This window comes from Carya illinoinensis, chromosome 4, assembly GCF_018687715.1.
Source record: "Carya illinoinensis cultivar Pawnee chromosome 4, C.illinoinensisPawnee_v1, whole genome shotgun sequence".
Taxonomy (NCBI): Eukaryota; Viridiplantae; Streptophyta; class Magnoliopsida; order Fagales; family Juglandaceae; genus Carya; species Carya illinoinensis.
The window spans coordinates 16,130,465-16,149,191 of NC_056755.1; the positions used below are offsets into that span (position 1 = coordinate 16,130,465).

At 35.8% G+C, this 18,727-nt stretch overlaps 1 protein-coding gene across 2 annotated transcripts; it reads right to left on the reverse strand.

The window, feature by feature from the left end:
* Nucleotides 1-331: 331 nt before the first annotated feature.
* LOC122307534 (SPX and EXS domain-containing protein 1-like) lies at nucleotides 332-18,274 on the reverse strand. 2 transcript variants are annotated; one of them, XM_043120458.1, is made up of 14 exons: nucleotides 18,093-18,274; nucleotides 16,325-16,460; nucleotides 16,090-16,217; nucleotides 15,589-15,627; nucleotides 15,392-15,484; nucleotides 15,149-15,265; nucleotides 14,244-14,339; nucleotides 12,989-13,102; nucleotides 9,186-9,239; nucleotides 8,728-8,775; nucleotides 7,864-8,014; nucleotides 7,495-7,660; nucleotides 1,119-1,188; nucleotides 332-768 (listed from the first exon to the last, which is right to left on the reverse strand). In XM_043120458.1, the coding sequence occupies exons 2-14, from the start codon at nucleotides 16,404-16,406 to the stop codon at nucleotides 511-513; spliced, it is 1,416 nt and encodes a 471-aa protein (XP_042976392.1). In that variant the 5' UTR covers nucleotides 16,407-16,460; nucleotides 18,093-18,274; the 3' UTR covers nucleotides 332-510. The 2 variants fall into 2 exon arrangements, with proteins under 2 accessions (XP_042976392.1, XP_042976391.1); XM_043120457.1 differs by having other exon boundaries at nucleotides 18,097-18,273.
* Nucleotides 18,275-18,727: the final 453 nt, after the last annotated feature.

The window sequence follows — 18,727 nt, forward strand, 5'->3', positions numbered from 1 at the left end:
AAGAGAGAGAACAGGGGGGAAGAGATAAAAAAATAAGTTGGAAATCTACTGCATGTGGGTGTAAATGGAGATTTGTTGCACGTCCTACGTGGTGAAATTTTATTGGCTGATGTTAAATTTGGGTTTTCACCCGACCAGCTGGGAGCTTTTCCCTTTATTGTTTGATGTAATTTAGAGCCATTTCAACTGCCTAGGTGTGGCAAATTGCAGTCGACAGTTACAAAATTTGATCAACAGTGATATTGCGAAAGGCACACTGGTATGAGTGAGATGATCTCTGATTAGGCACTTAAATTCAAATTTGCACCAACAAATCCAACCATCGAAGACATTGAATCAAACTAAATTAATAAATAGCCAATAAGAAGTCTTATAATTAGATAGCCTATGAACAGAGGGAAAAGTTTTTATATCTTCCTATAAAATGGAATGCTAAAGTACCCTCGTCACTAAAATGTTTTGCTAAACCCAAGGATGATGGGGCTTGCAAGAGGTTGACTACCTGGTTCACTATACATTGTGGTCAGTAGAAGAAAGTAATTTCTCCTCCTCATTTGTGATGTCATTCGTAGTGAGCTGAATATTTGACTTGGCGTTCATCTTATTCCACTCATTTTCCACACGGAAGAAGATCCATTGGAAGCGACGGAAAATCTCCAAAGCAGCGATAGTGAACACCGTTATGTAATTATGGCGAAGATGTGCAGACAGCTTGTATGTCCATGTGCAACGCAATACCAGATTGCTCCCTATCACCCAAAAATAAACCTGGAATCCAAACACACGCACATACATATACACAATGATTTCAGACACTATAATTGTTAGTGCCTACATCCAGCACAAAACCAGTCAGACGAGGTCAAACAATGATTGGTGAAGAAACTTTTACATTAGCTTTATTATGTTTGAGAAGGATTCTAAAGCTGGGAGTGGAGACACATTCCCCACAATTTTCAGATTGGGTAATTTGGGTCACATTGGAATACCATTCCACGCCAGTTCACACTCTTTCATCAGGTAACCAATCTTCTTCTTGGATCAGTTGAGCAGTTCATTTAAGGTCATAAAAACAATTTTGTAATTCAATTACTCCAACAAAATATGAGTAGGCTTACCCATTTTCGTCCGTATAACATGTGTGAGAAGAGATGTGGTTTGCTGAACTTGAATATCCGAGTGAAGCCACTGGCAAAGAGAAAGAGACATTTACTGATCAATCAGAAAATAATGATCAAGATGTAATACTTCTAGAAACGTATGGTCACTTTCCTTAACATGGCCTGAAAGTACATTAAGTGCACAAACTCCAAACAAGATTATCAAACACGGTAGTAAGATTTAATGAAAAATCATGGTTACCAAATAACTAACCTAGATTTTCATAAGAAAAATTTATTGAGCAACTAATTTTGGTTAACCCTAATATACAGGAAATACACAAAAGATACACCTAAGAAGTGAAAGAAAAGAAAATCTTTTCTCTAGAAACCCTTCCAAAAACCAAAACCAGCTCAGGGGGGTGGGGGCCTCGGCTCCCTCCTCCCTCCCTCCCTCCCTCCCTCTTCTTTCTGTTTTAATGGTTATAGTTAGTTTAGTTTAGGTTTTGTTTGGTGTTTGAATAAGGTTTCTCGGTGAAGGTCTGATGGGGAGGCTATTTCGCCGTGGCTCATGTGCCTAGCCCAAGACCCTCGATGGTTCATCCCTCTATCTCTCTCTCTGGTTGAAAACCGAGTCGCCGTGCTGCTAGGGTGACACACAATCTAGGTGCAGGTGGCAGAGAGGACTCTGATGGTCGGAGGAAGGCTCGGTTGGCCTCTGGTCTCTCGGGGTGAGTGGCGGTGTGGTGCAACATGAGGCATGACCCTGGTTTCGGAGGTTGCTCCTGTTTTAAGGGAGCAAGGTGGACTGTGCGGCATGTGGTTAGTAGATGCTCTCTTTTCGGAGCTTCAAACAGAGGTGGGTGGGCTGGTTTTGCAGCACAGATGGCTGCTCCCGTGGTGGCCATTTGCACCGCAGGAATGTGGAAGTGGTGTGGAAACGTGGGCTGGCCAGTAACGTTGGGCGCAGTTGAGCAGAAAAGTGGTGCGGAAGTTGTGCTGTAAAATCCGCAGAAAGTGCGGAAGTTGTTGGGAAGAAAGTGGAGGGTGCGGCGTGGGCTGACCAAAAAAGCCTATCATGATGAGAACCGAGTGTTTTATTGTGTTTATCGTAATGTTTATGTGTAAATTAAATACTTAGTTTTTTTAGGAAAATAAAAAAATAAAAAACCCAAAAATATAGTCTCTTGGACTACGGTCCATAGAGTTTTGTCCTCTGTCCCTTCTTTGACGGTATATGAGGTTATGTCACTCTGTCTTTGGACAGAGATGTGCGGTCTCTCAGCCTTTAGGTTTGTAGAGATTTGCAGTAGGGACTAGACCATGTCAATCACGATTGTGTACTGAGGTGCTATTAAGGTTATAGTTGAATTGTAATGTATATTTCAGGTCCAGTTGTAATGTTTCGTTTATTAATGAATGGTCGTAACTATTATTTCAAAAAAAAAATAGTGAAAGAAAAAAGAGAGAAAATCTTGATAAATATAAATAGAAAAATGGTAATAGCTACTGTCCAATGATAGAGTATGAAACAAAAGCTCCCAAGATCCTTAACCATCTTTTCACAATCAACAAAATTCCTACAATTCTTTCCCTCCGCAAACACTGGTAAACGCATGGGATAATTTTTCATAATGACACTTTGAGGACAACTGAACTAGGCTTTCCAACATGCCAAGAGGTCCACTACAGTTTGAGGGCTAACCCAATCAATTCCAAACAAACCTAATATCAAATACCATAAAGCTGTAGCAACCTCACATTGAAGCAAAGACATCTCATCACTCTTCTGATACCATAAAACGCCAACCAACCACAATAACATGTCCTCTTGTTATGTTGTTCATTGTAAGGATCTTTCCCAAACTATCCAAGCAAACAAAAACAGACATTGATCCCGAAGCATCCGCACAAACAAAAAAAGAACCTAGCCATTTTTTAATTGGGCTCCAGAATTTCTTTTATTAATATAATTACAATTTAGCTCCAACAAACAGAGAATAACATTTGGGGCAAATAAATTTGAAACCACATTTTGATATGATGACGTGTGTTAGAGGACATGGTTGTAATTAGTGTAACTTGTGAGGGTATAGTTGTCAATTGTATATTGTTGAACATCAGTGAATAACAGCAAGTATTCTCTCTATGTTTGACTACATGGTATCAGAGAGTTGGTGGTCAGTTGGTGGTGGTTGTGCAATGGCGTTAGTGGCAGTTAGTGGTGTAGTGGTGGTTATTGCAGTAGTTCAGGTTCATCATTGTTGTTCATGCATCCCGTTGGCTTTGCTCTTCATAGTCAGCAGCCGATAGGAATTTCAAGGTGCTTCCAGTGCTTTTTAGATGTCGTCTCTAGTACTGGGCTCTAGAGTCAAGCTCACCATTGTTCTCTGTGCATCCCAGCGAGTTTTTGACGAGTATCCCCTCGTCATCGGCCATCAAAAGGGCTATTTGTCGCCAACAACGTCAAAGCCTCGAAGTGTTTAATTGCAGGTCTAAGCTATCCAATCCTCGAGTGCGAATCCCCCCAACTTGGAGTAAGAGCTTGTTCCTATCCAGAATAACACTGTTTGGTAATGAGAATACAGTAAACCCAGACCACTTATCCTCGTTTAGGATAAACTAATCCATGTTTAAGGTTAATTTGAAGTCGGTACCAGTATATACCCGGTTCAGACCCAATACAAGCTGGTTTCAAGCCAATACATGCCTGTTTCGATCGATATAGGCTGATTCCGACCGATATAGAGCCGAAATTTGTTTACTCAAGTTGATTTTTCGGGTAATTGAGCTGGGTTTCTATTTTTCTAGATTGTGTTTCTCAGTTTTTCACCCATATTTCATATTCTGTGTGGATTTTGTCTCCAAGTTGAATTGTGATATTTTTCTGTGTCAATGACAACTAAATTTGAGTCATTGTCTCTTACATCAAACTTTAATATGCCTATAACTTCGGTGAAGTTGAATGGAAAGAACTACAAGCTATGGTCAAAATCTGTTGAAATGTTTTTGAAACACAAAGGGTCTTCGTAATCACTTGGTTGGCCCAATGCCTGACTCAACTAGTTCTACATTTGCTCAATGAGAATAAGAAAATGCTCAAATCTTGTCCTTGATGTTGACCAGTATTAAGCCTAATATTTGCAATAATTTGATGTGGAGGCATCTCAAGCAGATGTATTAGGGTGCTAGGAACATTACCCGTATTTATAAGTTGTGTAAGCAATTCTTTGGGTTGGACTAGGGAACTTTGGGCCAAGAAGAGTATTATTCTCAAGTGATTAGCTTATGTGAAGAATTCAAAATGTATCAACCAATCACTTATGATGTTTCACATATGCAACGACAACATGAAGAGTTCAATGTTGTTCGGTTTCTTGTTGGCTAAAACCTGAATATGAGTTGGCACATTCTCAAATTTTGGCAAGTCCACAATTTCCCTCATTTCCTAATGTGTTCTCCCGACTTCTACGTGCCACATTATCAGGACAAGAATCTCAATTGTCTTCTTATCAGATTAGTAAGAGATCCGCTTTGGTTGACTCCTATGTTGTTCTTAGTGGGTGTGGAGGCCGGGATGTTAGAGGTGCACGTGGGGAACATGATGCCAAAGGTAATTGCACCCAAGATTATAAATCTTGTAAGTGCAACGATTGTGATTGCACTAATCACTCAGTGGAGTATTGTTGGGATCTACACGGCAAACCATCTGGTTCCACTAATCAGGCCATTTTCCAAGATGCTACATCACAGTCAACGAGCTCTAACCCAACTCCAGATATGATTAGCATATTGAAGAATGGGTATGATCAGCTTTTGATCGCAAACAGGCTTCATCTTCCATAGCTACTCTTGCCCATTCAGGTATAGCGTCTACATGCCTTATCTCATTTACTCAAGATTCATGGATCATCGATTTAGGAGCTAGTGAACATTTGACCAGTTTGTCTTATTCCTTATCTAAGTTAGATACTGTTCTCCAAAAAGTGTTACTCTTGCTAATGATTCCCTTGCTAAAGTTAAGAGGCATTAGATCCATTAACCTCATTGATTCTATATCATTGTCATCTATTCTATACGCTCCTAATTTTCCCTTTAATTTGCTGTCCATTAGTAAAATTACTCAAAATCTTCAATGGCATTGCTAGTGGTCTGTATCACCTTGATGTCAAACAGTCACCCACATTGCTAGTGGTCTGTATCACCTTGATGTCAAACAGTCACCCACTTGAGCCCTCACATCCTCATCATTATCTGCTTTTGAATGGCATTGCTGCCTTGAACACCCCTCTCTCTCTTTTGAAACATCAAGTTAGGAATCTTGGAAATGTGTCTTCATTTCCTTGTGAAAAATGTCAACTTAGCAAACTCTAACGTGTATCTTTTGTACCTCAAGTTGATAACTGAGCACCTAGTTCTTTTGAATTAGTTCACTATAATATATGGAGATCAATCAACATTATATTAAACAAGTTTCAGTATTTTGTTACATTTGTTAATGACTACTCTTGTATGACATGGTTGTTTCTTATTAAGGTACAATCTAAACTTCTTTCTATATATATTTTTTTTATGACGGGGGAACCACCCCATGGTAGAGCCCTTAGGACTCACCCATGGAAGCTAAACCCCTGGGGAGACTAGGAGACTAGCACAGCAACCCACCACTATGGCTTTCCGCTTAAATCGCAACCACCGTGGTTTGTTACTCAGGAGGAGCATCGAGGTACAATTTATTGTTTGAAACAATCTCCTCAGACATGGTTTGGGAGGTTTTTTGGTGTTGTTTTGGCATTTGATCCTCATAGATGCCAAACAAACCATTCGGTATTTCACCTACATAGTGATGCAGGTCATATTGTTGGTTGTATACGTGGATGACATTGTAATTAATGGGAGTGACTCAACAAGAATTGTTAGGCTGAAACAATTTTTACATGATCAGTTTCAAACAAAAGACTTGGGCAAGCTTAGATATTTCTTGGAATTGAAGTCAGTAGATCTAAAAAAGATATTAACCTATCTCATTAAAATATGTACTTGAGCTTCTAGAAGAAACTAGCATGTTGGATGTATGAACTATTGACACTCCTATGGACCCAAATCGTAAACTCTTAAAAAAGGAAAGTGAGTTGTTTGGAGATCCAGATAGGTATCAAAGACTTGTTACGAAATTGAATTATCTTACTATCAATAGACCTGACATCTCTTATGCAATGAGTGTAGTGAGTTAATTTCTACAAATGCCCAAGGTCTCATATTGGGATGCTGTAATCTATATTCTTCGTTATCTTAAGGGAGCTCCTGTCCTTGGATTGTCGTATAGACCAAATGGACATCTTAGAGTTGAAGCCTTTTCAAATGCTGATTGGGCAGGATCTCCTTCAGTAGAAGATCCACTATTGGATACTGTACCTTCGTGGGAAGTAACTTTGTTACATGGAAGAGTAAGAAACAAACAATAGTAGCTCGATTTAGTGCAGAAGTTGAATACGAGCTACTAGTGAGTTAACAAGGTTGCAACACTTCCTTTAATAGATTGGGTTTCCAGCTCCTCTCCCTCTTCAATTATTTTATGATAATCAAGTTGCAATGCATATTGTCTCTAATCATGTGTTCCATGAGAGGACTAAACATATTGAGACTAATTGTCACTTCATTCGAGATAAGAGACTAAGTGGTGACATCTGCACACCATTTTTTATGTTTGCTGCTCAACTTGCAGATATGTTTACTAAGTCATGTGTTAGAGTCGGTTAAAGATCATTTGTTCCAAGGACATGGTTGTAATTAATGTAATTTGTGAGGGCATAATTGTCAATTGCATGTAGTATATAGATTGTTGAACATCAATGAATAACAGCAAGTATCCTCTCTATGTTCGACTACAACATGTTATAGAGTGGCACAAAACCCTTGAGGTTGCTCAAGTGGTAAGGGCCTTGCTCTTGGGGATATACCCCCACCAAGTGTAAGGTTCAACTCCTTGACTGCAAACAACTTCTAGGGGCCACAACCCATCGGTGAAAAGCCGATGATCTACCTAATTCATGTAATGTGAAACTGTTACACAGGTCTGAGATTTAACCGGGTAAAAGACGTTTTGTTTGCACTGTATCCGAGGTCCTATTCATCAAAAAACTAAAGCAGCACAATATGACTATCTAAGTTTATTTAGCCTTTCTAGAATAACAAAGTGAGAAATATGCCCACTTGTACACAATAAAATCCAAAGGTGTTAGATTTTACATAAATGATTCTACAAAAAAAAAGTAGGAAAAGGATTTATGATTTCCATGCAATTATAGTTACTTCTAAAAAAAAGTTAGTTAGAGGGATAAGTTTGATTATAACATTATATATTATATTGTGAAGTTATTAACAGTTGACATACCTCAAGTCCCAGTCCCGGGTCACATCCCAATAGAATGAGTACAAAGAGTTCAAAGCACCAGAGAGAAGCCAGAGAGGCCGATAAAAATTTGTCCACCTATCAGGGAAGACATGATATTTAAGGGCTGAAAGAAAAATCACTGGTACTGCGGTCGAATATTTTAAAGCTGAAACCACAAGAAAATAAAGTCACTACAAAATTGAGGCATGAAAGCATAACAGATCAATCTGAACAATTTTTTTTTATTAGTAATAAAAAAAATTGTCTCATCAATGAAAGCAATAGGCACAGTCCATATACACAGAATGTACACAAGAGACAATGGATGATAAATAACATATGGATAAGATACTGCATATGTAACATTACCATTCAGAAGGGTTGTCTTCTCCCGGGTATCCTTGTATTGTCGAAGACATTGAAAGAAACGAAAAAGATAAGGCAAGACAAGAACTAAAGGAATTGCGATGGAGTGACTGCCGCAAACAGAATCTGCTTCAAACCATGCAATAGTGGCAACCTGCTTGATTAAATAGATAAAATAAAATTTCTTAACATGATAGATATGAAGCATCAAATTCATATCAAACCACTTCCAATAAAAAGACAAGTGAAAATTTTCACAAGCCTAATTTAAAATAATAGGAAAATCTACAGGCTCCATTAGGAATTTAAGCAGTAAGAAAGGCTGATGACTAAGGGTCATGGAGATACAGTCAGACGATTTTCAACATCACAGTCTTCTCACTTGCTTTCACATGTCACCAACCTCTTATCAATTTTCAAAACAATATACCATCAGCAGTAATTGGACTGAATTCTCACAGGTAATTAATTGAGTTTCAAAATTATCTGAATGCATTTTTCATCTCAACAGTAATTTCAAGGAAATTTGATAAAAAGAAAATTTTAGTCATTTTGTTGATCTACTTTCTCTCCTAGAAGACCACATCTCCCACTCGATTCCATCAATTAGAAATTTGTTGCATTCTTTAGTAATGTGAAGAAGGATTCATTTAATTACACCAACATACAATATATAATGAGAAAATCTAACATGGAACAGTTAAAGTGAAAGAACCAAATATAGAAAGAAAGAAAAACTTGGCTCTCAATCAGGACCAAAAAGATAAGATGGAACCTGATGAAATTTTCTTTTAAAACAGAAAAACAAGCCGAGTAGAGTTATTCTGTGAATATGCATAAACCCAAGCTAAACAACAGAACACTGACCTGTCGATGGAGCATTCTACATACTGAACGCTCCAGATCTGAAAAAACCTGCACAAAAGCGACAAGTATATGCACTGACAAAGGTATTGTTGCAAGTATATATCCAAATATAGATATCCAAACCATTTCCTGACTCTAGAACCCCAAGAGAAGGCTAAACGTGGGTTGTGATTGTAGTTATGCTTATCCTATACTTTCTCCACAAAAATAAATAAATAAATTGATAAAACATATGCATGCCTGTCTATGTATGTGTCTATGCACGTTTATAGTAATTAAATTTTTTTGTAAGTAAAATATAGTTATTACATATGTAAAAAAATCTTTTTTTATTATTATTATAGAAGAAACAACCATATAATAATGTTTGATACAATAATTAGATACCCAAATGTTAAACAACTGATAAAAATGGGAATTGACATAGACAACAGTTAAATTAGAAAGATGATACATACTTTCGCCATGGAGGTCAGGATATCAGCCAAGAAAAAATCAGAAAATGATATTGCCTGTATTCATAAAATTTAAAAATAAATAAATAAATAAATCTCAATTTAGTACAGCATACAAAAGCCTAAACAAAGAAGAAAGCATTTACCCAACCAAAATAGGACAGAATATACCATCCACTCCTAGGTATAACAAACAAGGTCTTACAGCATAATCACCATATCTGTTCTTTTTCTTTATCTCTGCTCTGTAGAAAGCAAGGTTGATATATGGTGGATATTCTTAGGGATAGTGGTACTACACTGCTTTGTACAATTAATTGGGAAAGACTGTTAACAAATTCACTTTTGATTTTTCAAATGCCTGTATGAATACTGTTTCAACAATGTATTTCTCCCGGAAATAGCCCCTTAGCTTCGCTTGTTTGTTGCTGCACATGTCACATTCTGGCATTCACCTATTACACAGATTGTGCAATTTCATAATACGTCTTTTAAAGGATTATGCAGTACAATTTGGTCCAATAAGCCCACATTAAATAAATAGACAGCAATTGTGAGCCCTCAGGTAATGTTTTTTCAACTCTTTTACCCGCAAAGATGAATACCCCATCTATTCAATGCTAGGCACAATGAGTATCAGGACCTAAAAAGAGTTCTCTTTTTGTCCTATTTTATTAACTTGGGTGTAATGGGATATTGGACAGGAAGTGGTGGACCCTTATAAGCCGATGACCCTATAAGCTTTATGTTAGTGTGACTCCTAAAACTCTTGCCCTCCCATTGAAAGTTGATAGCATATTTGTTGTGTGTAACAATGACCACAAACCAAAGTATCCGTGCAGGCATCATTACAGTTGTGGGATCAAAGTCCTGCCAGAATTTTTCATCTCAATCAATAGGTGATAATGTGATTAATGATTATGCTGTTTACAGTGAATTCACTCGTTTCAAGTTTTTATAAAGTATCATGCATTGAAAGATGCTTGCCACCTCCTTATTTGATCAATTTAAAGAAATAGTACAACCAAATGAATAATTATAGTTCTATTCACTGGAATGCAGTTTAATTACAGTAGATTTTGTTTATCATCCCATAAAAGTAAAATGCCCCAACTCTCCATAGCTTTAAGGGTAATAATTGGTTAAGTTAGGATTTTCATTAATGGAAAGTATCCAAGTAGGGATTTTACTGTTCTAAAAAGTTATATGTACATATCAAGAACAAGGTTTTGAAAAAACAAAAAAAATATATATATAGTCTAGAGAGATGTTAGACATTGAGAATTACAGTAAATTAGAGGATGGATTCAAGGGTTAAAAAATTATGGCTATAACATAGTTTTTGGGGTACATGTGATCAAGTTCAGATTTTATGGTGCTCAGATTTCAATCTTCATGAAGGACTCCTCAAGCCACAATTGTGATAAGAAATAGGGTATTTCAGAGAAAAAAAAAATTAAATTTCTTGGGGAACTAAAAGGTCAAACATTGATTTCCTATCCAAACTAGGATTAGGATTTCAAAAAGTCAACCGAAAGAAAAACACTTGGTTGAGGGATCAATCAACGGGATTTTTAAGTGAAACTTGAAACCGTTTGGCAAGTGTTGAAGAAAGGGACATTTAGAATCAAGAAATTTTTTTTCTTATATTTCAATTAGTGGAATCCAAGTTCTATTAGGTAAGAAACTAGGAAAAAAAATTGACACTTCAAGGCACTTATCCCAAAAATAAAAAATTGTCAAAAAACTGACACTTTAAGGCATGGCTAGCAAATAGGGGCCAACTAGAGCATGGATTTTTCTCAATTTCAAGTAGGTTTTACTCCTATATAAAGGGATTTAAACCCCTTAAAAAGGCACATAACAGCTTCCCACATAAAACCCTACACATTTAGAGGAATTTGGTTAAGAATTTTATAAGCAGTAAAGATCGGTTGGCAAAATTCTAGTGGAAGTTCCAGATTGCAAAATTTTAACATATGATAACCCTTCCTCCATGAGTAATTCAGATTTCTTGTAAATCTAATAATAATAATAAGAAAACCAAAGAGGTGAATCTGGTCATTAAACGGAGTGCACTATAAGGTTGTTATCTCTCAAAAGTTAACATGTGTTACCTTTATGTTAAATGAAAGAAAGTATCATGATGGATGAATAATGTAAATCTTTATCAATATTTTCCTTTGGCCATATGATGAGGATGCTATGGTAACGAAGCAAATGGGTGGATATGCAACCCACGCTACAGGGCATTAAGAAAGTGTGGTCCACCAGAAGATGCAGTTCCCCTTGTCAGCCAGAAATAGTGGAATTGGTGCTCAAACTAAGCACATAAGGGCTACTGTGTGTGGGCCACTATAAGTTTAAAGCTAAGTTTAAAGGATCTATTTCCTGCTCTCTTCAGGATTGCTAATGCAAAAGATATTTCAGTGGTGGACATTAGAGAAATAGCAGGGGGACAAATTCAGTGGAACATCAATTTTAGCCGGGCGGCAAATGATTGGGAAATGGACAGTATTGAAGCTCCTTTCAGCCCTTTGTATTCCCTCCAAAATAATAATCAGCAGGCTGACTTATTGTGGTGGTTACCTACAAGTAAAGGTATGTTCTCGGTTCGCTCATTCTATAATTCTCTATCACAAGAATCTCCTATTCAGTTCCCGTGGAAAAAACTCTAGAGACATAAGGCGCCTCTCAAAGCAGCATTTTTTGTGTGGACCACCTCTTCAGTTAAAATCTTCACAATAGATAATTTGAGGAAAAGAAGGGTGATCATCGCAGATAAGTGTTGCATGTGCAAAAATGGGGGGGAATCGGTGGACCATCTATTACTACACTGTGATGTAGCTTGTGGGTTATGGCACGAGGTATTTAGTAGACTAGATTTTGGTTGGGTTATGCTTGAGACAATTGTGGTGGCACTGGCTAGCTGGACAAATTTAAGAGGCAATCAACAGATCAAGGCTGTATTGAAGATGATTCCTATTTGTATCATGTGGTGCGTATGGCAAGAGTGTAATGAACGGACTTTTGAGGAAAAAGAGAGATCGATGGAGGAACTAAAAGCTTTCTTTTTTAGAACTCTTTGTTCTTGGACCATTGCCGTTAATTTTAATGGTCAAGCCTTTCATGATTTCCTTGTATCTATTGTCCCTATGTAGTTTAGGGCTTTCTTTGTAACACATGGCTTTGCCTATTCTTTTATTAATACACTTTGATTACTTATAAAAAAAAAAAAAAATTGTTTGTGACGGTATGCCCATGATGTTAAATGTGTTGTAAAGATGTTTTCATAGAAATTTAACTTGATAACATTCAATTCATTTTTGTTTTTATGTTTTAAAATGCCAGATAACAATGAGGACAGGTTTGCAAGCCAGAGTCAGTAGAGGAGATGTTGACCTAGTGAAGATTTGAATTTTGTTTGGACTTGTATATCATAATATGATTTTTCCTTAGTTATGCCAGATTGTTATATTTATCATTTTTTAGGCTTAATAAAGTGTATGGTAGTATTTAAAGTTTATAGTGTTTATAGAACTCTTATTACCCAGTGCTATGGAAAGTGTGAATTTCTATTCCTAGCCTAATCAAGAATGGGGTATTATAGAACGGCAACAGTACAGGTCTTTTTTCAAGTCACTAACCTTCTTAAAAGGAAGAAGCAAGTAAAAAAGTACAAGCAAGACTTGTGAACACCTAGAAAACATGCAAGGAGCTTTTGTACTTATTGGCCTTTGTCGTCAGCAAGAAAAAAAAAACATGCAAGTTTTCTAGAAAGAAGAAGATAACAAAAACACACTTGCCTGTAGTGGAAGAAGTATTCGCCAAAGAATCCTTAACAAGTAATAGCGTGATGACAAATAAAAAATATCAAATGGGAATACTAAAATCATTGCAACAGCACAATATAGGAGCACCTGCAGAAGAATCCCATTTGTAGTTAATCAGTGGAAATGGTTTCAACATGCCAGTAAAAGTATGGCAAAACACAAATCAATTATACATCAATGGGATATCTAATGATGAGCAATTTAGTTTCTTATGGTAAGATTAAAATAGAATTGATATACACAATTCAGGAGGCATTAAACTGAATTATATACAGGACAAATGTTAAACAAATATATCATTTATGCTTGACAGATCAAGTCATCTGAATAGGCAGACATTTTCTGCTTTAGACATTCATGTTCAAGAATCTGGCCAACTCCCATCTAGAACAATATAAACAAATATATCATTTATGCTTGACAGATCAAGTCATTTGAAAAAGCAGACGTTTTCTGTTGTAGACATTCATGTTCAAGAATCTGGCCAACTCCCATCTAGAATAATATTAAAACTAGTCTGAAATCCAGTAAATGCATCAAACTCAATTTAAATATCAAAGCACAAATTAGAGTTTTCTACATAAATATCCTCACCATTCATATACAATCACACCAAAGTTCTAAATACAGAATTCTAGGAAAAATGTATCTCGAAAAAATGTCCTTAAATTCTTTCATGACATGGAACCTCATCAAGGCAGGACCTTTGGACCCACCCTGGGAATTATACCCTGGATACCTGACTCAACCCACCAGAACTAAGTATCAGGTAATCTAGTGGAACTTCTAAAGCAGAATCAAACCTAAAATGTTTGAATCAACAGCTCATTCCAAGTTCACCCTTTTAGACCACAAGGCTATGGACCTGACAGGTATAAATGCACTTACAGTCAACCAAAGAATAGAATCGTGAATAAACAACTAACAAAACTACTAAAGAAATTAAATAGCTAATGGTGTCACTTCATTATAAGGATTAAAATGATCCAAGTTTTAGACCCTTTCAGGTAAGCAGGAATCTAGCTACCGCATGCTAGATGTTTTGTGTGTGAAGACACATCACCAAAAAAAAAAAGTTCATAAAGTTATTTTGATAGGTGCAAACAGTTTATAAAGTATAAACAAAAATTTTCAAATAGCTTTTTACAGTGAAAAAGAAATTACTGGAATCAAATAATTAAATAAAAGAATTTTTCAATAAATGCATGAGTGGATGCATCTATTACACTGGTTGTGAAGCAGCCAATGATACTTCTCCATTGGAATAAAGATAAAGATATGCTGTCATGCTAGTTGGGACGATGATAGTCATCCATGTGGAACACTGCACATAAAAAATTGATAGTCAGACATACTGTGGAGACATATCCACAATAGTATGTACATGAAGAATCATTGTTTTCTTTTACAAGCAATAAATTAATAATTTGAAATAGGTAGAAGAATGTACTAACAATTTACAGGATTCAATATTAAATATCTTGCATGTAAATGTGCAAACCCACACTACAATATAATGACTAACAAAAAATATCATCTCCAGACAAAGGGCAGTATCCCTCAGCTACTCAAAACAAAAAATTTTCTTTCTTTACAAATTAATTATATATAAAGTCTTAGTGATAACTGGACCCTAGTTACATGAGAATTTTTAATACTTCTTACTGTTACTACAGCCTTTATGACAGAAGTCAATAAATATGATAAGGAAACAAGCAGCTAATTCTTTGCAAACTAAACGACATATTTTGTAAAAATGAGACAAATTTAAGTCAAATCTATCTCCAACTTCCATTGATGATGTAGTGGAAAACTAGAACATAGGTTAAACGCTACACCTTAATTTGGACATCTTCTTTAACAGAAATGATAGTTTCAAACACAAACTACATTTATAAAATCCAAGAATCAATTTATATGAGGAAGAGAGTTTAGCTTAGGACACATTTTGCATGGTAATGTAGTAAACCCCCCCCCCCCCCCCCCCCCCCCCCCAAAAAAAAAAAGAAAAAGAAAAAAACAAAATCGTGGTAAGCTGTTATTGCATGGCATAATAACACAAAGACAAAAGCATCAGTAGGCATTATTGGAAGTGAAATAACAGAGTCAACATCTTGCAGTGTGATATAGTACCTTCCAAATTTCTCTGTGAGTTAAGTGGTTTTGATCGAGATCAAAAATTTTTGCATAATTGACACTGGCTTGGGAAAAAAACCATAAATTAATTCCCCAAAGCCAAACTGTCATAGTCTGCAATACCGAAGAAAATGTGTCACTTTACTGATAAAAAATGTAAAAATATTTTTTTTAAATGTAAAAAAAAATATAAAAATATTGAGAAGTTGGTCTATTGTCAATAAGAAAACAATAACTAACCATAAGAAGTAGAGGATTATAATACAAAAATGCCTCGTATAGAAATAAATCACGCAAATCCAAACTCATTCTCATAACAGAATCCCATCCAATCTGCAAGACTCACATATAGAAAATGAGAAAATCCCAACAACCTGAAATCCAATGTAATGCCACTACTGCTCCTATCAGTACTAAAAATACAAAATGGAACTAACCTTGCAACAACTGAAACCCCAGACAAAGAATAACAGTACCTGAACATAATCTAAATTAGGAACTTGGTAACAAAGATGAAAAGAACTGGGGAAAAAACAAGAGCATAATAAAGCATACCTTTGGCTAAATGAAAATGCAACTCATCAGAAGGAACCATGATATCTATTTCTAAATTCCTATATATCGAATATCTAAACTCAAAGTTAAACTGAAAAAAATAATTTTTTTATTGGCACCGGTTGTCTGAGTACAGAGTCCCGACTAATCTCCGGAGTGCACAGACCCTCAACAAGAAATTTCCCGCAAGTGCACCTCAGATAATTCAAGGGGAAGTTCTCCAAGTCCAATGGCCCCTAGAAATTGTTTGCACCCAAGTGTATTCAAACCTTAGATATGAAGGAGCATACCACCAAGACCAAGGCCTTTACCACTTGAGTCAACCCCTAGGGGTTAAAAAATAATAATTATAAAATATTTATATCATATCAAACTAGAAAAACCTTGAATCTCCATAATAAAATGGGTGATGGCATGATTGCAGCAGCGCTCACTGGAGTACTCACACCCTTCATATCATTTGCATCTATTGAATTCAAGAAACCTTCCTCAACACCATTTTCCAGCTCACCTGTACGTGAAAGACATCCAATGTGTTAGATCTAATGGAAACAACAATCACGGAAAAAAAGTGAACACCAAATGCTTAAGACTTAGATGATTGTAACTTGATTGTACCAAGATCAGAGAAAACAGGTCTGCTTCCAGACTTCCGTAAGTGCGGACTATTGGAAGGGGCTGTCACAAGACCTCCAAACATAGATGAAGATAAGCATATAGAATTGTATTCCACAGCTTAACCTAGACTAAGAACCTGCAATATGTGAAATTACATGAAAAATCAAAATTCATAAAACCACATCCATGGTAGAATTTTTTTTTTTTTTTAATTATCAGTAATTATGAATTTATTAAGGAATGGTGAAGCCAAGTGCACGGGACATATACAAGAGCAACAACTAGGCATGGGTGCCTAAAGATTCAAGGAAATCATGTATGCTCATGCCGTTAAAGTCTATTACAATCAACCAATGGAAGAAGGTTTGAAGGAAAAAAAGTTCTAAGCTCATCCATTGTCCAATCAAGATCCTCAAAGCTGCGACCATTCCTCTCCATCCAGATGCACCACCACATGGTAGAACTTTTAATAGACCATTTTCTTTAGAACACAAAAGGCCATCAATTGAGGGAGTCATCCAAATGGTAATTAATCCATGCACTTAAATAATTTAAAAGGTATCAATAAGGTCATAATTCTTTTAGGGGTGGTAACAGGGCATATATGTAAAATATAGCACATTTCTATTTATTTATCTATTTTAATAAGTAAATATGGCACACTTTTATCTAATAGTTCCTAATGCTTCCTGTTTGTATATTCCCTTACAGTAAAATAAACCAGGGCCAGTTACCTAAGGTTTCCAAAGGGCAGCAAGACTCCTAGCACAAGATCTAACCACAACATGAAAAACATGAGATTGGAACCTACAATGCCAACAACAATACTTTTTTTTTTTTTTATAAGCAAACGATTGTATTAATAAGAATAGGCATAGCCCAAGTACACAAGATGGTATAAAAGAGGTAATACCTATTTAGGAAAACTGGTAGAAATTGATGGTCCCAACAGCACTATTAAAGGCATAATTAAACAAAACTTCTTGATGAGAAACAATAACATAATTCACATTAATTAAAGCATAAATTACTTGCAATCCCCAGCATAAAGTGTGTATAGTTGAAGAACTGGGACAACTTATTATATGTTAGTTTTTATTTCAACAACGCAATATGGCTTCGATTGTTGACTATCAAAGCTGCTTCCCAATAGGAAAGCCACCATTTGCATTGCACAAATTGACTCCAATGCAACTGAGTACATTGGAAAAATAAAATCCACACAAGCAAGCCCAATTGTTCTTAATAAAGATCCATTCAACTCAAATGAGAGCCACGACACATAAAAGGCAGATATAACTGACGATTCCCGCACATCAACAAGCAAAATGCACAGCATCCACATAAGCGACTAACTCATGGGCTTCCTAATTCTTTCCAACATACTATGTACCTATACTTGCACCAACCAACCCCGTCAACAATTGCTGTATTGTACATCAAGAAACATATTAAGTGCTACAAACAAAAGAAATGACAAAAGATCACTGTCTCCTGGACGTTAAAATTTAAAACTCTAGTACTGAAGATTCCGAGTTTATGAAACAAAATTTATCAGAAATGGAAATTTCCAACGTATTTCATCACCATCCAAACAATAATCAGACCAAAATATTTTATCTAAACCCCAGAATTACTCATCAAACCCCACTTCCCCAAAACCAAGAAAATCCACACAAAAAGAAGAAGAAGAAAACAACCAGTATACAATAAGAACATAAACAAGCAAAAACAGAGAGATGATAAACTGAGTCAGATGCGAAGAGACCTACAGAGGAAGATTGAAGAATGCGATTGAATTTCATGTTGGGCGCAATGCTGAGCTTCCTCCTGTTCATCCGGATCTCTCTGCCTGAGTGCATGCAATTTTTCCCCGGCCGAGTTTCGTGCAAGAGGAGTGATGGGGGATTTGAGAATTGACTATTGAGTATTACGCTATCGGAAGAAAGGCAAATGGAATACGAATATTACAATAGTGTGGGGATCAATTTGCAAACTAAGAGCATGCTGGTTGGATTGGTCAAATTCATTTTTAAATTTGGTCAATATCAATACTTCTTTATATTTATTTATTTTATTTAAATTTAATCTTCATATTAGATTAGTTATTTATTCTCTATATAATAATAAAATATTATTAAATTAATAATTTTTTAAAAAAATTTATTTTTATCATATTTTATAATTCTATCAATTTAATATTACTAATAATTATATTATAATTAAATTAATATTAAAAAAATATTTTCAAGGGTCATTTAATCATTTGAAATGAAAGTATAGAATATTTTAATATTTTAATTGGTGAAATGAAAGTGTAGGAGTGAAAAAGTAATATTTTAAATTTTGGTGAATGAAAGTAATTTTCCATCTTTAGCTAATGATAGCAGCAAAAATGTAAAA

Coding starts and splice junctions, on each gene's coding strand:
- LOC122307534 (XM_043120458.1), bottom strand. CDS start 16,406: ATGTTTGGAGGTCTTGTGACAGCCCCTTCCAATAGTCCGCACTTACGG. Junction 15,266..15,391: donor ATAATCCTCTACTTCTTATG/GTTAGTTATTGT, acceptor TCGGTATTGCAG/ACTATGACAGTTTGGCTTTG. Junction 13,103..14,243: donor CATTGGCTGCTTCACAACCA/GTGTAATAGATG, acceptor ATTCTTCTGCAG/GTGCTCCTATATTGTGCTGT.